This window comes from Bidens hawaiensis, unplaced genomic scaffold (genome assembly GCF_021521415.1).
Source record: "Bidens hawaiensis isolate Kalapana, Puna unplaced genomic scaffold, B.hawaiensis_p1.1 tig00007761_1, whole genome shotgun sequence".
NCBI classification, from domain to species: Eukaryota; Viridiplantae; Streptophyta; class Magnoliopsida; order Asterales; family Asteraceae; genus Bidens; species Bidens hawaiensis.
The window spans coordinates 542,663-555,477 of NW_027491539.1; the positions used below are offsets into that span (position 1 = coordinate 542,663).

Consider the following 12,815-nt stretch of genomic DNA (forward strand, 5'->3'; position numbering starts at 1 on the left):
CCGAGTTCAGGTGAGTTTCTAGCCCCATTTCCTTGTTATGTTTTCGGGGCTGTGTGCATAGTCGATGTGATATTTAATACACTTACCTTAGGTGGTAAGTGTATGCCTTGTATGATTCATGTATGAATAAATGCTTGACGACGCGTGAACGATCTTCAGATATTTCACGTACTGTTAGGTTATAAATGAAGATATGAATGTCATATGTAATGTATGGATGATGTATGAACGTTATGAATGAATGTTGCCGGGACGTGAACGATCTTCGGATATTGCACGTAACGACAAGGGGTATGGTTGTTAAATGAATGATGTGAAAGAACGCCTAGAGTGTTCTTATGCCACGATGCAATTGTTGTATACGCAAAGTAAGTGTATGCAGGTACAGGAACGGTTAATGAGTTCTACGTCTGACGTAGTAAGTTAGGATGGCAAATCCGTCTAACTTCCGTTAGATATAGACTTGGCATGTGATGGCATAGTTAAGGACTGCGGGCCTTACACGTGTTATAGAAGATAGTTGAGAACGTAGTTAAGGACTGCGGGTCTTATACGTGTTATAGATGATAGATGAGAACGTAGTTAAGGACTGTGGGCCTTATACGTACTTCGGATAGGATCCAGCATATGAAAGGACTGCGGACCTTATACATGCTGTAATTGTATTGTGGTAGCATAGGGGAGGACTGCGGACCTCGTACGTGCTATGAACTAGGTTGCAACATAGGGAAGGACCGCGGACCTTGTACATGTTGTTATTGTAGGATTGTATATGGAAGGACTGCGGACCTTGCACGTACTATAAATTATTAATTGGTGAACATAAGTTAGGACTGTGGACCTTTTACGTGTTCACGACCTTGAGTATAGGTATAGACGGCGGACTATTAACATACTTTCGGTAGGCTGAGGTATGTATTAGTATGTATGCATAAATGTATGTTGGAAAGGTAACTGGTTAGGTATGGATATGTATCTTCGGATATGTATTTACGGATGAATTGTATGGCGCCTGATTAACTAGAACTCACTCAGCATAGCTGACTTTTAGTATGCACGCAGGTGAATACATTTAAGGAGCTAGCATGAGGAGGGCACATGGCATTGATTGAACGGCTGACATCTGAAGATTGAAGAGATGATGTTTATAAATATGATGTTTTATTTTATGGTTTTAAAGAAAATATTAATGTTTTGTATCGAATGATTAAAGTTAACGTTTCCGCAAAAGTTTTAAATAAACTATGATTTGAAAGAACTGTGTTTACGAGTAAATCTAACGTTGAAGTGAGGTACCGGGAACGGGGTCTTACATCAAAGGTCCGAAAGAAGTCGAGCCAATCGTTTAAACGATCGTAAACGACGGTTTCCAATATGTACACAACCTTTCCCGATGCCAAATGTCCAAAGATCAATGTTAACTACCTAATGAAGATGACCCGTTTTTCAAGACCCGTCATGGAAAAACCCTTTCCCACTCGAGCTCGAAAGACCAAACTGCAAAGATAAAAGAGTCATGTTGTCAAGCGATTTGGATCTGTTAGAAGTGATAACCGATTTCACAGCTTATCACAAGGAGAGGTTCACCAAGCTCAACGAAAGTAGAATTGCAAAAAGTAAAGCCCAACAAACCGTGATGGAAGAACAACATCGGGCGTTGGTCAACCAACAAAAGGATGTGGATTTGGATTTTGTATGTAATATGAATGTCGCTAAGCTGGATCAGAATATTAGACCATCTCCAATAGAAGATTCATAGAGATTCCTGAAAGAGAAAGAATGTGAGTTGGATGAGAGAGATGGTAATACGGAGGAGAGAAGTAAATAGTAAAATTCTTGTGAAAATCTTAAATAACTTGTTTATGAGAGTGAGTTGAAGGAGAGAGGGGACAGAATATATGAGAGAATGTTTGTTGGTGAGTTATATGTAAAGAACAACAATTAAAATAAAATAAATATGTGAACATTGGAGATGGAACTAAAACTTTTAGTTTCTTTTTTCTTTATATCATTGGATTTATACATTTTTAAATTTTATGTTTGCTTTTTTTAAATTTATTTATGTTTTCTTTGAAGTGTACTTTTTTAAAATTTGTAGAATGTTTTTTCTAGTTTTGTATTTGTTTTTTAATTTGAAAATAATTTAATTAAAGAAAAAATACTTTTGTTGAAAGATGGATTGAGATTGTTTGAGGCTTGAATGATATGACATTAACGTGGACGAGATAGAGTATTAAAAATAGTGAAAGATGGATTGAGATGTGGGAGACATTTTATATAATAACTAGGTTTATACCTGTCGCGTTGCGGCGGTACATTAACGTGCATTTGGTTGGTAAAAGTTCGTTATGATGCCGACACTAAACTTAAAACATTAATCTGTCAATGTAGAAAATAATAGTGACACCTGTATAACTTATAATTAAAAAAAAACAATACAACTTAGTGTGATATGAATTTGGTTGGTATCGGTTAGCTTCGTTATGAAACTGATACTAAATCTAAAGATTAAATTAGTAAACGTCTAGAATACTCGCATAACTTACTATACCAAAAAATAACTCATTTAAATTATGTTTATTGGGTCGGTAAAACTCGGGCGTTACAGCGCCAAGTAGCCGCGAATTGGGTCGATTCCGGTTACGATTGTTACGACACAAAAACTAAAAACCGAAACACATAATGGTCGGTACTTAGGCGTTACTGCGGCGAGTAGATGCGAATTGAGTCGGTTTCGATTACGTTCGAAATGATATTTAACTAAAAAATAATCAAAATATTGTATGACGCGTCACACGTTGGTGTCACCACATGAACTAATTATGTTTGTTATTGTTGTAGAAAAAAAACGGTCGGTAAAACCAGGGCATTTTAGCGAAGAGTCGATCTGAATTGGGTTGGTTTCGGTTACGTTGGTTACGGTATTAGAACTGAAATAAAAAAAATAAAAATTTTAACTGAATAATGTGTCAGAAGTTGATGCCGCTACGTGGACCAATTACGTTCTTGCGGCACTAAACTTCTAAAATGTAATATATAATAATGACCGTTTTGGTCATCTTATATGAATAAGCTATGGCACACACTTTTTAAACAACAACTAATGACTAATCTGCACATCAACTTTGAAATTGAGGCACTAATCCATCAAAATTCAAAGTGTGTCTTATTCTTATGGTGAGGAATGATGATAAATATCAACATGCAAAGAAATAAATAATTAACTCAGTTTTACCTAAGTCTAATAATCACTTGGATCACCTCTTAAAAACAAAAAAACTTGCATTTTCAACTTCAGTTAAGCTTAATGAAATCAGTTTCACAAAAACAACTTTGCAGCATCATTTTATTAAATCCAACCAAAAAAAACTGCAAAGACATATTCACACCCGTAAGATCAATACAACACATCGAATTAGACAAAAAGAAAATGGAAATAAACATCTGAAATTCGTGAAATAAAACCCAAACTAATTTGCATACCTGATTCAGAATGTTAGCCGGTTAAGGAAGCCTTACTTTGTTTCTCTACAGTTTTTTATTCACTCCCACTTAACCGTTTTCCTTTTTTAAAAAGTTAAAATATAAAACATAACCGCTTCCTCCACTTTCTTGTACAATTACCTTAAGGTTTTACTAAACTACATAACAGTCCCTGATTTTTAATATTCTTATGATGCAACTCCATTTTTTATAATTAAAGTTGAAAAAACATACATATCCAGTAATATTCTGCTCATCAAATGAGGCCGAGATGACGACAAACATTACCCTCTAACTGGAATTTTAAGCTTTAAAAGCGTAACAACAATATTAGATACATGCGTTATAGTAAAATCATTTGGCCTTGTAAAGCGATACAACACGCGACCAAAACGTCATACAAAACTTCAACAGGGTTTTGATAAAACTTTCGCTTAATCTTGAAAACTCTGTCTATGTGTCAAGAAAATTTGAAGGCTTTGATCATATGTGAAGTTGATGCATTGATTGTTCCAATGATTTTTCTGAATCGCACATGTCTTCATGTTCCATTGAAGTGCCAAATATCTCCCAGATACTTGTTTGAAGATATAAACTTCTGCATGATATATGAGTTTCGAATTCCAATTTAAGAAGACCGGATAAAAAGTCAAACTCCAGTGCTTTGACTTCCAGATCACTCGGGTATGGGATAGAAAGGCTTCGAATTCGCTTTCTATAGTTTCCATATGCATAAGTTCAAGTTGGTCGACTAGCAAAACAACCGGGTTGGGTCGGGCGGGTTAATGGTTCGAAATGGATTATTTTTAAAAATGGGCTATTTGTGTTTCTAAAGTGCTTAGCATTCCAAGTCACACAATTGTAAAACATTTTTGTCATCAAATTTGGTGGGCATGTAAAATTAGGACCTCATGTTTGTATGAAAAGTAAATGGAGATGAAGATATGAAGAAAACAGATAAAACTGACAATAATGTTAAAAAGGTTGACTTTATGGATATTGACTTTTATTATATGTGTGGTTAAGTGTTACCAATAGTATTCACAAATGGGACTAATCTTTTATAGTCCCTTCTTCGCCCGAGCACACAATTATCAAGAACCCAACCAAGGATTAAACGAGTATTTCGCAAAGCCAACTCTTTAGCTGTAACACTCGGTGGTCCACCTCGACCCATGAATGCTGACTCGTCAACCCCACCGAGGCTGCTTTCATAGTGAGTTGGATCATGGTTAATAGATGCAGCCATAGGATCATAGTTATGTAAAAGAGCTTCTAATACACCAAGTGCTTCAGTACTCAAACTGCTTTCAACTAACTGAGAAATGAGTGCATACATATGTTGATTCTGAACAGCATCCAGTGGAATATGGTGGACCAATTGCTTCAGTATTATAAGAACAACCCGTTGATACTCAACGGGCCCTTTTTCTAGAAGATTAAGTAAATGCCCGAAAGCCAGAACTGAATGCATTGGTGCCCATTTGCTGCATAATAATGGTGACACACAAGCTAGTAGATTTTCTATGGTTTTAATTCTTCCATGTGAATATGCCATAAATATTGTGGCTAATTCGTCTAAAGATTTTGCTTCGCACCATATTGCCAGATTCATCGAAACAGAACGGGCCTTTTGGTGTTGCAGTTTAAAGGGTGAAGTGGAGCCAGAGCCCAAGCCCACGACTGCATCAGGGTTTAAGTGTAAGCAGAGCCATGGAAGCAGACCCGTGATGTGCATCAAGAGTCGTGTTTGTGGGTCCCCGAAGATTGAATCACACGAGGGTACAGTTAGTCTTGAGAGAACATCGATTGAGATATCGTGGCTTACGGTTGACATGAGTCCTTTGAGCACTAGAGGCTGCACGCCTTCAAAGACCGGGACCGTCCCGGCTGCACCACACAGCGAACTGACATCGTCCTCACTATCGACCGCACTGTGGTCTAGCTCGTCTCGTGGCATGCTTGAAAGGAGCACGTTTTCCGTGGTTTGATCAGAAAAAGTCAAAAGGTCAATGACACGAGCAAATAACTCGAGTACCTGACAATAAACATGAACGAAATCGGTATGCATCATGGCCACGCATCCCCAGAAAAGATGCGGGTACAGAATCACCTTCTCGGGCTCTACACTTTCCACCATCACTTGTAATGTTTTAAGAATTTCCATAATAAACCCGAGAACTCCAGGTACTGGGTTTGCTAAACATCTATGAAGGCATCTGAGAAGGGAGATGCATCCATCATGGTTGACACGGGGTCGGAGGGCCCGGTAAATCTGGTGGGACCGGCATGACAGGTGTCTGGATGTGCACTCCATGGCCCACGTGAGCGCCATTGCACCCCAAGTCTCTCTAAGATCACCTTGGAAAAAAATGGCATCCACCATGCTTTGAACCAAAGCAGACAGTAGTTTCGCACTTTGGAGCTCAATTCCGGTGACTGTCGGGTCCTCATTTTCCCACATCATGGTCCCGCGTTTTGACTGGACATATTTAATCAGGCTTGCAACCAGTTGCCGGTTCTCACCATCATTGTTTTCAACATTGTAAAGCTCGAGATGGCGGCCACCGAGAGAATACAACAAGTTAACAAGCAAACGCTGGCAATGTTCTAGAACAATGTCTTCTGAGCTGTCCATTGAGACAAATATGACATGGAAAAGTAAAGGCAAATGTTCTCTAAAATCTTCATCATTTTCATATGCAATTTCTGCAAGTAGAATCAATGCTATATCAGCATGTGTTAATAAATGCTGATGCCCTTGTAAGGCTGTGTTAAGTTCTCTAGCACTCACACCATGACTGTCTGCATCAGAATTTGGAGTGTCAGGTAGGTAATCCCCACTGTCTCGTGAAATATGCCGACTTCTTGAATTTCCTGTGGAGCCTCGAAGCCTATGACCAGAACATGCAGCGGTTGTTTCAGGAGGTACCGGGACCACTGAACTGGAAGTGGTTCGACCTCGTAAAGTGGTCCGGCCACTTGTGTTCCTTAATAGACCATCGAAAGAACCTCGAACCAGAAACGGTGACATGTGAGGTTGGTTATCCATGACAGACGCCAGTTGGGCTATAGTGGAGCCCAGAGAAAACTCCAAAACAAAAGTTCCATTATTATCAGTCTTGTGGGCAGGTTCTGGACTCTCCTCGAGCATTCTTTGGGCTAATTGGTACACCAAATGATCAACTGTGCCTTGTGGACAAATCCTAGCTAGATATAAGCTTACTCGTTTAGCAACCGAGAAATAAGTAGCAAATACACCGCTTATTTCAGTTGATGCATTTGAATCACAATCTTGAATTCCTTTAGTGATTAAAAAATCAAGAACTGGACGGATATTACGCGGCTTACTAGCAATAGTTCTCCAGAGCTTCTCAATTTCATCAGGAAACTGATCAGCGTGTCGCCACGTCACATAATAAAGACTTTTTAATAATCTTTCCTTCCACCCCGAGTTTTGCAGTTTCCAAAAATCAAGATTTTCAATCCATGGAGCCATGCATGTTAGAACCTGATGCTGTGCAATTATATCAACAGCATCCAGTTGTCTCTGCATGATTTCTTCACATAGAAGCTGACTCAGCTCGGGCCGGTCTTTGGCGAGTTTACAAGATAATTTGTATTGAAATTGTTGGTAAGAATCTGGAAGATTTCCAACTACTGCAACTTGATAACTTCCTGACCCGTCAATCTTATCTTCAGCCCATTCACGGGCTGATAGTGTCTCGAGCATTTGCAGGGCATCATCACGAACCTGTCTAGATGGGTCTACCACTTTGTACAGAATCAAGCTCAATAGTCGTTGGATTTCACATTTATGTATCTCTTGACGCATGTACACCTCAGCCAACACACTGAAATATCCATCTGCCACATCAGCATCAGAATAGTAGCACTGAAATCGAAAAAGAAACAAAATTTACTCGATATTATAAGATTCATAACCAACAAGAACAGTAATAATACATCAACTACATAGATGTCGTACCTGATCAATGCAAGCAGGAAACAAGTCTAAATTTGAAAGAATAAGATTCTTTAAAGCTATTTTAGCAATGGAAACACGAAGGTGACCAACTCTGCTCTTATTATGTTTAGTATAAAATGGCCCCTTTGGATCAGTGGGTGAATAACCACATGGGGCCCGCGGTGCAGACTCGATAAAGAGACTATTAATCCAATATATAATCCGACCACTCATTTTTTTCGCGTTGTCAAAATCAAAACACGGGCCGTATAACAAGGAGGCCATGCAATTCATGGAAGCCCATTGAACTGCCTCAACTTGTTCAAACAATTCTTTGTCAAACTTTAACTTGTCTACAGAATCTTTTGATCGAGCATGTTGACTAGACTTGTATCTTTCAACTTCACGCCTGTAATCACTTAAACCATCTTGACTAAATGTGTTACCTGAATTATCACAAAAGGAGAGAAAAAGATCGAATAGTCGTTTCCTGGTTTTCAGGTCGAATTTTTCTGATTTTGAATCCACAAACTCAGGGGCTAGTGTTCTTAGTACACATGCAAGTGTATAGCGTAGAGTTTGCAAGTCTTGAAAATTGTCAAAAGGCGTTGTTGATATTAATTTAGTTGTTTCATCAATATACTTCAAGCACTGAAGACGGAAAACTGGCTTACAGGCTAGCATGCCGGGCCATATGTTCTCTGCAACGGTTCTGTATATGTTTGAAATGTGGATACGAAGTTCTTCCCGTTTAGGTTTTTGAATCTGCATCAATTATTTGATACAAATAAGACATTTATATAAAGTGGAACAAAAGAAAATGCATGATTCTAAGTATGAACTCATCATACCTTCCATTTTGATTTTCCTTCTGTTTCCGAAGAAATATCATCCATGAAAGATGCCAGTTCACTGAAGATTATTTCACACACTTCCAGATGTGAGCGCCCTAGCGCCATAATAGCAGCATGCTGAGTTGTACAAAGTGCAAATTGTTTATTACTTTTACTGCATTTTAAATATAACTATTATCAATAAAAGTTAGTGGTTAATGGTTAATACTTACAACATATGCTTCAGAACCAGATTTTAGTGAGGGGATGATAAGATGGAATAATTCTCGTGCTGCAGCTGCACCAGATGCTTCCTTGCCAGGTGGACAAGAACAAGCAAACACGGCATACATGAGCCACTGGTCTAGTTTGTTGTCTGCATCTTGAACCTGATGTGCCTTTCCTCCCAACTCAACAGGTGTCACAAGCGCAAGTCGCTTAGTAATCTGAACCCTAAAAGTATAAATATCTAAAATTTTAATGTTGATCATTTCAGATTCAAATAACATGAAACTAGAGTGCTAGACAACTTATTTAGGATTTTTTTATTACTTTGCTTCTTGAACCGAACGTGGGCAGAGCGTTGCACCATATTTGACAAGCTCACTAAGACACCGAGCCCATCTATTCTTATCATGATTTTCAGAAAGTAAGACCTCAAGTGTTGCATCAGGTGGTGCCACATCAGATTCTCGGTTGGAATCCCAATAACAGCTCTGAACAATATCATCCTGTCAAAAGCATGGTTGTTTTTACATTAACGATTCATGTGAAAAAAGGTTAAAAGAAAAGAAAAGGTAAGGTAAATTACAAAGAAAGCACACCCCATTTTCCTCAAAAACATCAACCATAAGTATTGGTTCAGGTTCATCTTTAATGAGATCCAACTTCTCACATAATAAACAGTTTTGTATATCCTTGCGTATATCACGCACACACCGTAGTAACTCCAATGCTGTGTATCTAATCTGACTATCAGCAGAAGCAAGGAAGATAAGACCAGTTGCATCAATCTCCGAAGCATGGAATTCAATTGGTTCTCCATGATTGAAAGAAGATTTCTTTGCTCTTACATTTACATGCACATGCTTTACATGTGAAGCATCATGTTCGATGGTTTCATCTAAAAGACAAGATCTCCATAAACGCAAGAGATCCAAAAGGTGTCCTAATGTTGTTTGAATGAGAAGCGGGAACTCATCCGGGAGCCGTAGGATGAAGTTCATCATACCTCTCACAACTGCGAAACGACGATCAGGATGACATTTCACGATTCGATTGAGTACTTGTATTGCTTCCTCACGAACACCATGATCAATGCTTATCCCGTGTTGAGGTATTATCTCAGTGATTCTATCACTTCGACCAACATTTTTAATTAGGTAAGGTATGCACTTCAAAACTGACCTAAAAAGTTGTCCTTGTGTTTTTTCCTTGGTAATAGCATCTGGAGTATTATGCTTCGTTAGTAGTGAAAATATTAAACTTATAATGCTAAAATTAAGCTTAGTTTTCATTATATAGTTACCTATAGTCGTCTTTGAAGAAGTGAGAAGAGCCAGATTGTAAGCTCTATGGCATGACCTTAATATAGACTCGAGTGCAATCTTTACTTTTGGAACGTAGTGACCTAAAATCCTGAGCTGTCAATGTAAAAATAAATTCAAAAAGAAAGTTTGAAAGTTAAAAAAAGGTTATTAATACCTTGAAGGATTTCCAAGCCAGCATGGCGACTTGTTGGAGACATTGAAATGTCAAGTAAAGCACTAAGACCAATGATCTTCGCCTCACTTGAACTATCTTGTTTAAGCATTTCCAGAATCAAATGGTTGATACAAAAATCAAGGTTGTGTTCCCCTATAGTAACACACAACTGAACAAATTTATCATGTTGGGCATCATGTGTAAGCAGTCCTTTCCTTAGAATTGTAAGAAGTTGTGATGTCACACTGTCAAGATAGTCCCACGCGCGGTTTGATGGCTGAGACCGCCCATGAACACCCAAATAAAACCTTGTAACATGGTGAAGACAATCTAGTGCCATGAACCGGTTGTTCTTATCCTGTAAAACACACATCTTATTTTGTCATCTGGAAGAAAAACAGAGAAAAGTAGAAAACCTTGTGCATGTAAAGTTACCTTAATATGCTTGTACAATTGTTCTGTATGAGAACCAAAGTTACTTAGAAAAACAAGAGGGTCACCAAGACAGAGAAGTAAAGTCACTAAAGGGTATGCAGCCTAACATAAAAATAACAAGAATTAACAAAAATGAAAAACAGATCTGAAATTATGAATGAACAAATGAATTTACTTACAGGTATATGCTTGCTCTGTTTATCTGCCCAATGAATGATCTGCATTCTTACCCGAGCAACAGCTTCATACCACACAACAAGTGCACGTTGTGCACCAGAAGGAGGCCAGTGGCATTTATTATCATCTGCAAGTGGTGCTAAAATGTTTGACAGCATTTTGCAAAGAGCATGGTGAAGTTCACCTTTTCGTTTGGCGGGAGCATGATTAAGAGGGTTTGCTTTTGCCACAAAGGATGCTGACATGTTAAGACTAGCATCAGTCTTGACCTGGCATTGATTACTTAATCATATAATATTATTATTTACAAAGATATTCACAACAAAAAGAGTATGTGTCACATACCCCAAGCTTTAGATGGCGCATCCCGTTAATTATACTTAGTGTTTCACTTCGAGCACCACTAGTATCAATCCGACGTGCATGTAGTTCCATGAAAAACCGTCCCGTTACAGGAATAAACCTATGGAAAAACAAAACATTTTCTCGGTTTTTTTTCCTAACTTAATGCAAATTAGATCAAAGAATGGATTTTAATTAACAATTACCTGATTTGTGATAGAGCACCCACAAGTTGTGAAACAAGATCTAAAAGGAGCCCACGCAACTCAACCAACGAGGGATATTCAACCTGACTTACAACCCTGCAATGAACAAAATTTCAGGTTCTATTACTAAAGGTATCTCCCATTTTCATAAAAAAAAAACTGAAAATACCTGTCGGCATTGATTAACCAATCAAATACAAAATGTTCAAGACCAGTCCAAAGTTTTTCTGCAATCACAGTAGGCATATATTGTTTGAGAACCAAATAACTTCACTTAAATATGGATGAAGTAATTAGTAATGATGAAACTGACAAACCTGTAAGTCCATCGGGTGGACAACACTGCACGAAGCGAATACTTGCTGAGCAAAAGATGCACTCCACCGTCAACTGAAACAAGCAAAGTGTCAATCAAATTTTATATTCACGATGAATGAAATTCCAAACAGTTGCCACCAGACTGGTCACTTAACCTTATGTATTAAGCTATAAAGGAGAAAACTACCACCAAATTATTAAGTCATGAGAACCTTTTTGTGGAACGTAGACGTGTCATTTGCACCTTTCGGGGACTCGCTGCAAAAGAAAGCGTAAAACAACATGATTAAACTTCAAGCGTATCATCTGTCTAAACATTGCTTTCTTTGTAGCTTATTTATAATGATGATGAGAAAACACACACATGTCTCTCCACCTAAGAAGTGCTTCAAAAAGAGATACGGGCATGTGTCGGGCCACCAAAGCTAAGGAATCCAGCACTTGCTCATAGGCAGGATCTAATGGGCGGTTGTAATTTCCATCCTGTAGTTTTACCACAACATATAATTCCAAGACATAAGAAGTAGTTGATGAAAAGATCTCAAGTAAATGAGACTAGAATAACTGAAGAATATTGTTACATGTAAGTAGTGTGTTGTTTCAATCCGACGTCTAGCAAGCGGAATGAAGCGTTGAAGCAAGGCATCCACGATAAGCTTGGCTGCACTCCCCATATCATCTCTCAGTAAACCAACCCCTGCTAACAATATCATTCATCATGCATTGTTAATTAGAGCTATTATTATTACTTTTCTTAACATTTTTCTTAATACTGTTTTGTGCTTTTACATATATGAGATTACAGCACAACGGAAACATTCTGTACTAATATTTTCACAAATAATAATAATAATAATAATCATGGAATCATCAGAGCTTAAGGCCGATCCATAAACACGTAAATCCAGATTCAGAAATTGAAGCTGACTATATATTATAAAATGATAATGATAATGATTTCAATTTGAATCTGTGTTGATACCTGACGAATCACTCGGTGAAATTAGAAATCAGAACATCAGAAATTGAAGATGAAATCACATCAATCAGAAATGAAGCAACCCGGCCTGAGGATGCCTGCATGATGATACCGGGTTTGATCAACGCACTCATGGATACGGGTCTCATCCAACTCATTCTTCGGTCGGGTTGGGCGAGTTCAAATTTAGGGGCGTTCACGAGCCGAGCTAAATCGAGTGAGGGTTTGCTCGTTGCTTGGCTCATTTCAAATCGAACCGACCCGAGCGGCTCAAAATCGAACCAAGCCAAAATTGAACCGAGTATTTTTTTCCGAGTATTTTTCGAGCGATATTGAGCTCGTTACCTTTTTTTTTCCCTTTAAATTATTTT

The 12,815-nt window shown here is 38.2% G+C and overlaps 1 protein-coding gene across 1 annotated transcript; it reads right to left on the reverse strand.

The window, feature by feature from the left end:
* Positions 1 to 3,778: 3,778 nt before the first annotated feature.
* LOC143636069 (uncharacterized) lies at positions 3,779 to 12,224 on the reverse strand. Its single transcript, XM_077103753.1, has 17 exons — positions 12,047 to 12,224; positions 11,830 to 11,948; positions 11,678 to 11,723; positions 11,465 to 11,537; positions 11,317 to 11,374; positions 11,148 to 11,243; positions 10,945 to 11,062; positions 10,602 to 10,868; positions 10,423 to 10,524; positions 9,988 to 10,345; positions 9,812 to 9,913; positions 9,108 to 9,730; positions 8,836 to 9,014; positions 8,517 to 8,736; positions 8,302 to 8,421; positions 7,472 to 8,215; positions 3,779 to 7,378 (listed from the first exon to the last, which is right to left on the reverse strand). The coding sequence occupies exons 1-17, from the start codon at positions 12,176 to 12,178 to the stop codon at positions 4,505 to 4,507; spliced, it is 6,231 nt and encodes a 2,076-aa protein (XP_076959868.1). The 5' UTR covers positions 12,179 to 12,224; the 3' UTR covers positions 3,779 to 4,504.
* Between the last annotated feature and the right edge of the window lie 591 nt (positions 12,225 to 12,815).